The 7,500-nt window shown below is 36.3% G+C and overlaps 1 protein-coding gene across 2 annotated transcripts in view; it reads left to right on the top strand.

The window, feature by feature from the left end:
* The window catches only part of LOC125036853 (inositol hexakisphosphate and diphosphoinositol-pentakisphosphate kinase 2-like), an 80,606-nt gene that overhangs the window by 20,467 nt on the left and 52,639 nt on the right, over positions 1–7,500 (top strand). For both annotated transcript variants that reach the window (XM_047629737.1, XM_047629738.1), the window contains exons 6-10: positions 1,272–1,373; positions 2,334–2,524; positions 4,794–4,988; positions 5,155–5,241; positions 5,587–5,775. In XM_047629737.1, coding sequence (XP_047485693.1) covers positions 1,272–1,373; positions 2,334–2,524; positions 4,794–4,988; positions 5,155–5,241; positions 5,587–5,775 — 764 coding nt within the window. The remainder of the gene's footprint in view (positions 1–1,271; positions 1,374–2,333; positions 2,525–4,793; positions 4,989–5,154; positions 5,242–5,586; positions 5,776–7,500) is intronic.

Raw genomic sequence — 7,500 nt, forward strand, 5'->3', positions numbered from 1 at the left:
TTTTTCTTTTCTGTGGTTTTCATCATGTCTCACAGCATATACAAACACAGTGTGTTGAACGTTATAAGTGGGGGATATGAAGTGGCACCTAAACACGCTTGTCAATAATAGGTCTTTGAAGTGGAAGATTTCGTTGGAAGTTTTTAGGGGAGCAGTTGATATGATGATTTGATTATTTTAACATGATTGCAATTCCTGTTCATTCTCGTAGACTTTATGTGTATATCCACATCAGTCTCTCTATATATTCATCTGTATATCTTTATATCTGTATATCTCTATTTCTCCATCTCTCCATCTCTGTCTGTAGTATCTCTAACTATCTGTTTGTCTGTCTCCATCTATCTCTTAAGTATTGCTATCTCTGTATATCTTTGTCTATCCATCTGCCTACCTGGCTATCTGTTTGTGTCTCATTCTATATATCTAGCTGCCAATCTTATATCTGTCTGTCTCTTTGGGTTAGTATCTGTATATCTGTCTATCTGTTTACTTATATATCTACATATTTGTATATGTCCGTACATGTATATGTCTGTCTATTTTTCTATCTTTCTATCTTTCTAATTTTCTATTTATATATCTAGCTGCCTATATGTATATCTGTATCTCTATCTATATGTATATCTGTATCTATGGCTATCCATCTATCTGTCTACCTAAGTATCTATTTAATCTATATCTATCTATCTATCTATCTGTCTATCTATCTGTCTATCTATCTATCTGTCTATCTGTATCTTTCTGTCTGTATTTGTCTATCTGGCTATATATATGCAGATTCACACACATTCATATATATATACATATATACATATGTATATATATATATTTATATATTTATATATATACACACACATATATACACACACACACTAGACACTCACACACTAGACACTCACACTCACACTCACACTCACACTCACACTCACACTCACACTCACACTCACACTCACACTCACACTCACACTCACACTCACACTCACACTCACACTCACACACACACACACACACACACACACACACACACACACACACACACACACACACACACACACACACACACACACACACACACACACTTATAAATGTTGATTTGCAGTAAGGGGTCAAAAAGTTTATAGAATACTGCAACTTTATCATATAAAGCCACTGTTATATTATTTTTCATTTTAGTCCATCTTTCAGGCTTTCTCAGTAATTTGTAACTGTGTAATTTGCATCTAGAAATTATGTCTAGAAATTTAGAAAAAAATATGTTTTTTTTGCAGATTGGTTCAAGAAGCAGTGTTTATTCACCCGAAAGCAGAGTAAGAAAAACTGGATCTTATATATATGAAGACTTTATGCCAACAGATGGAACAGATGTTAAGGTACAGTATTTTTGTTTATACTTATTTTTTTTTATGCCATGTTTATATATTGATTGAAAATTATATTCATTATCTTTTATATTGTTTCTTCATGTTCTTAATAATTGTTTTTGTTCTCAGCACTTTAATTTTATCATTCTTTATTTTTTATTTAATTTTTTTATTTTATTTTTGTTTTTTCATAGGACTCATAGTTTTATTATCCTTATATTAGTTTTCATTATCCTAGCATAAGGAACAAACTTTCATTCTCAATATACATGTGTTAGAACAGGTTATAGTTCTCATAACAGATTTTTAGTGCCCTTTATATAGACAAATTTCATTTACATACCCATATAAAAGCAAATTTCATTTCCTATACACATTTGAATTATCAATGCTGCGAGGCAAATGTCATTTTCTGTACACATGCCTCATCCAGAACCGACGGGCATGGCATGTACGTACACACCATGCCCACTTTGAGTTTACCTTATTGATTGTTTTTACACATAGATGCTCCACTTTTACTAAGTCATCAATGAGCCAATTATGAGTACTACTTGTCTCACTTGTTTACCCTTTTCCTTGATTTTCAATGTTATCTCATATTGCCACCGCTAATGTCAATAACATTATAGTAATTATAACATCTATGATAAAAATAGCACCATTGAAATTGATAGCATTAGTTAACCAAATGTTCAGGGAAAGGTGAAATCAGAATGGTCACAAGGTATACTAATTGACTCCTTTGTGGCTAAGCACTAACAGAGCCATTTATGTACAGAAACGTTTCACAGAAAATTTTAAAATGAGCACAGCATTTTCCCTGTGACATTGGGGTAAGAACAAATATTTCTTTTAACCCTATATATTTTCACCACCTAAGCAGAGAGATAAATTTCAGATTTGAGATTAATTACCTATGGATATTGACAAAAATTATTATCAACAACTATGTTTATTCATCCTCAGGTATACACAGTTGGACCAGATTATGCCCATGCAGAGGCAAGAAAATCTCCAGCACTAGATGGAAAAGTGGAGAGAGACAGCGAGGGAAAGGAAGTGCGATACCCTGTAATACTATCCAATGCAGAGAAGTTGATTGCGAGAAAAGTGTGTCTTGCATTCAAGCAGACTGTCTGTGGATTTGATCTCTTGAGGTATGTGGGAGGCTGTATGAGGGTATGAAGATGAATTAAAGTTGCTTGATGTCTTAAGTTATTAGTGTGGTTCCTGGTTTATGATTGTTTTCATATAATTTAGCACTTGCTTTACCTATTATCAGTAGGTTTTTCTTATTATCATGTCATGAAATTACAAGTATTTTTTTTTCTTGAGGAAATAAGAATGAAAAAAGTAATTAGAAGGTGTTACCAAATATGATTGGGTGGGTGCTTCATGCTCAGATTTTTATGAAGTGCTTTGCATGCCTTCTTGCTTGTGGCTGCCACCACTGACTAGCCTAGTGTGAATTAGGGAGCAGTTGTGCATAGTGACTGCCTATGGCTTAACCTGAGGATGGGTCCTTGGAATGTCCACTCTTTGTGGCAGGATGATCGCTTGCTACTGCTGCCAGGGGAATTGAAGTGGCTTAGAGTTGAAGTGGAAGCTCTCTCTGAGGTAAGAAGACCTGGTAGCCATATGATCAGTGTAGGTGCCTACACCTATTACTGGTCGGATCACAGCGATGGTCACCATCTTCAGGGAGTAGCCATAGCCATCTCCAGCAGACTTCAGCTCTTGGTAGTAGAGGCTATACCAGCTGATAAGTATACAGTGGTATTTAGACTAAAGCTTGCATTTGGCTTCATGTCTCTTATTGCTGTGTTTTTGCCTACTGGTGTTTGTAAACTTGACATGAAAGACATGTTTGTCCTTTGCGAGATATTTGGGTGACTTCAATGAAGTATCTGACTGTGATTGAGCTGGCTGTGAGATGTCAGTTGGTCCTTATAGCTTAGGAGCTGATGCTGACAATGAGAAAAGTCCTTTTCAGGGACTTTGCAAGATTCCAGAAATTGAGAATTTCTGGCTCTTGGTACCAGCACTCTGATCAGCATTGTTGGATATGGTACAGTGATGCTGGTAATGTGGCCATGGAGATCAATTACATCCTCGTACATCCTCCAGAACTTTAGGGTAAATTGAAATGCCGAGTTCTGTGGTACTGATCATAGATTAGTTGTGGCTACCCTCCGAGACCTAAACTCTCCATTGGTCCAATGATCACCTTATGTGTTTCATACGGACAGGAGACATTTGAAGCCACAGATGCTTTTAGCACAGTTCATCTGACATGGGATCGTGAATTGCATAGTTCCTTGGTGCACAGAACTCAGTCACTTCTGAGAAGAGACAAGGAACAAGAATCTTGCAGAGGAGGTTGGAGGCTATTACTTAGTAAATGACCATTGTCCTGCATATCCAAGCTTAGAGAGAGCTAATCTACAAGCCCTCCTCACAGGTAACTGCAGTCTGCTCAGATTCTGTATGTAGTTTCGAGATTTGCCAGACCCATCCATCAGCATGGTTCTACCCTCCTTAACTGTAATTAGGAGGGCTATCACCAAACTTAAGAATGGTAAGGCAGTGGGTATCTGCAGCATCCCAGTGGTAGTTCAAGATGTATTAAGCAATAAAGCAAAGCCCTGGGTCTATAGATCTCCTGGACCAAGACCAAGATCCAGGACTCTAGGGGCCTGATAGGAGAACCTGTTTGGTCGGTACATGTTTGCAGCGAGCACATTGTAGAGAGCTTTACATACTGTGGTAGTGTAGTTCATGACCCTAGGCTGTCTGGCCAGGAAGTTAGTAGATAGATTGGCCTATCAGCACGGGTCATGAACTCCCTTGACAAGAGTATTTGGAGATGCCATTACCTTTGTAGAAGGACCAAGCTATGTGTCTTCAAGGCCCTGATACTGCTAGTTTTACTATATGTTAGTGAAACCTGGACGCTATCCAATGCCTTGAAATCTTGTCTTGATGCCATTTTATCTGGTCCTTGTGCTGGATCATGGGATATAGTTTGGAGGCCATGCATCCAATTAGTGGTTACACCATGAGACTTGTACAGGACCTGTTAATTGCACAATCCAGGACTGCCAACTCAGGCTATAAGGGCACTTGGTGCAATTCCCACAGAATAATCCTGGCCACCAGGTTGTCTTTGTTTGAGACAACCCTTGGTGGAGGAGGTCTGTGGGATAACCTAGAAAGCCAAGGCTTAGGTAGATTGATCAGACCTGTTGAGGGGAGCGAGAGATGGGTCAAGTCCCTGCCTGAAGGCTTGCCGTAAGGGACCCTTGTAGGTGGAAATAAAGGGTTGATATGGCTATGTGCCCCCATTGCCATTAGCTCACCAGTGATGATGAATGATGATGACCAATTATACTAACTCAGCTCCCATTTTCTCCATTTTCCATGCAGAGCAAATGGCAAATCCTATGTTTGTGATGTGAATGGGTTCAGCTTTGTCAAGAATTCTAGCAAGTATTATGATGATTGTGCGAAGATCCTTGGCAACATGGTACTCAGGGAGTTGGCACCAACATTCCACATACCTTGGGCCATTCCCTTCCAGCTAGATGATCCACCAATAGTGCCAACAACCTTTGGGAAGATGTAAGTTTTTTTTTTGTGTTATGATTCTGTGATAAAAAAAAAAAAACAATTTTGTTCTTTTTAAGTCATGGTTAGAGGTCCTGGCTTTTCATCTGAAACATGATTTTATACACTATTCACACAAGTTTAAGAAGATTGATTGTTAATTAATTCTCTTTAATCCCAGGATGGAGCTCAGGTGTGTGGTGGCTGTGATCAGACATGGTGACAGAACACCGAAACAGAAGATGAAAATGGAAGTGAGACACCCAAAGTAAGTATGTGGATGTCATGCTGTGTTCTGCTATTATGATTACTCTTATAGGGAACATTATATTTATAGGTTTTTATTGATTAAATTGTTTGTTTTTAAACTTCGATATAGATGATTTTTTGTGCTTTATTTTATTTTATTTAGATGGTTAGAATACAAGTGATTTATAGACAGACAAACAGACAAAGTTGTAGACAGGTATATTGTTAGATAGATAGGTGCAGATTTAACTACAGATAGAAATAAAAGCATGGATATTTGCTTATTAGTTTAGAAGTTGCACAGTCTAGGTTTACAGTCCCTGTGTTTTGTTCTTACACTTAGACTTCTTTCTCCTAAATACAGGTTTTTTGAACTCTTCGCCAAATATGATGGCTACAAAGATGGACACATCAAGTTAAAAAAACCCAAGCAGCTACAAGAAGTATTGGACATTGCTAGAGCTTTGCTAGCGGAGATCGAGCAGAACCGAGCAGACCCAGAGACGGAAGAGAAGAAGGGGAAGCTGGAGCAATTGAAGAGTGTCTTGGAAATGTGAGTCTGTCCTGATTCTCATAAGCATGGCCTGACTTTAGCACAGTCCAGTTGATTTGACGTAGCATGTAGCATCTGTGATTGCCTGGTAATGCTGTACATTTACATGCTGTGTGTTAAAGATGCCAGTTGCTAGTTGATTGTATCCTGTTTTTGTATATGTTTTATTTGTTTGTTTTATCAAGTCTGAACTCAGATATGATAACAGCAAGTTGTGTAATGTTTGTGATTGTTTGTATTTTGAGTAATGCTTTCAAAGTAGACAAGTTTGTATTCTGTGTTTGAGAAGACAAAGCACCCTGGAATTGTACTCAGCTTGCTAGGTTGTGTGTGCTAGCAAGTTTTGCGAGTTTTTGCATGCACATCCATAAGGAGCTTATACTAGAAGCTTTAACAGAAAGTGTTTACTGTAAACTCTCATTGTATGTTTTGAAATTGATTTAGTTACTGTGAACAAAATTATGGAAGTCCTCATAACCTATTAAGTCTGGATCTCATATTATTTAGTGAAGTAATATTTAGAATTCTGCACAAACCATAAAACTGCTAATATGCAGAAATGCATTTTCACATGTAATTAAAAGCTTTTTAAAAATTGGCATTATGCAATTTTGTAAACAATAATGACATATGTTAAGTATAAGTAAACACGGACAATAGAATGTCTTCTAGTTCAATTCTTTGCATGTCTTTTATGTTGTATTTGTCATAACTTATTGATTAGTGTAAATGATTCATCCCCTTTCTATATGTTGTTGTATGTGTATTGTTGTCAAGGCATTGCAAAAATTGGCTTTTGTTGAAATCACCACAAAGTCTTCAGATGGTTTAAATATATTCATTAGATTCTTTTATTTTTACATGCATAATTACTCTGATTGAAGTTCACTGGAAAAAGACAGCACAAAGTTGAAATAATGCTTGAGATTTTTGGCCACTAGTCATGAGACAGATTGCAATGTCATCTTTATGCATAACAAAGCGATACAGAATGTAAATTCAGAAATTTCCCTGTACTGACAGATCAGACATTCAATTTATTTTTCAGCATTCTTACATGTTGTTTATGTGTAAGATTGATTTTTTAACACAAGACAACACAATTGCAATTACTGTTTGACACACAATTAATGATTTAATTCTCTGAGGATAATGATTATGTCAACTGGTGCATAAGTACAGGTAGTTTACAAGCTGGTATTCTCTCTAATCTAAATTGTCATAGATACACTAGTAATTTTAGACATAAAAATCAAAACTGACTATTTACCGTCACTGGCTTGATGATTAGAATATGTTGAGAGAAATCCAATTTTCTCTTCTCATACGTAAAGAGGTTTTAGTAAATTCTTTGGTGTTACTTCAACTTTCGACATTTGTGTACACTGAATTAGATATATATATGTATGCAGTACCTATATACATTGGTGTGTCCATGCTTAAATGTATGAAAGTCATTGTCCAGAGAAATACAATGATGCACATGATCAAATAGTCTCACAGAACTGTATGAATGAGAATGTATGCATATAGACATGAAGATGTAAATTCATGTCTGATATTCAGACAATTAGTAGACATATACACAGTATATCGCACACACACACATTTATACATATACATATACATATACATCTATATACACACAAAAATACATATGCATATACATACTGTATACATATAAATAAATATATATATATATATATATATATATATATATATATA

Source organism: Penaeus chinensis, chromosome 22 (assembly GCF_019202785.1).
Source record: "Penaeus chinensis breed Huanghai No. 1 chromosome 22, ASM1920278v2, whole genome shotgun sequence".
NCBI classification, from domain to species: Eukaryota; Metazoa; Arthropoda; class Malacostraca; order Decapoda; family Penaeidae; genus Penaeus; species Penaeus chinensis.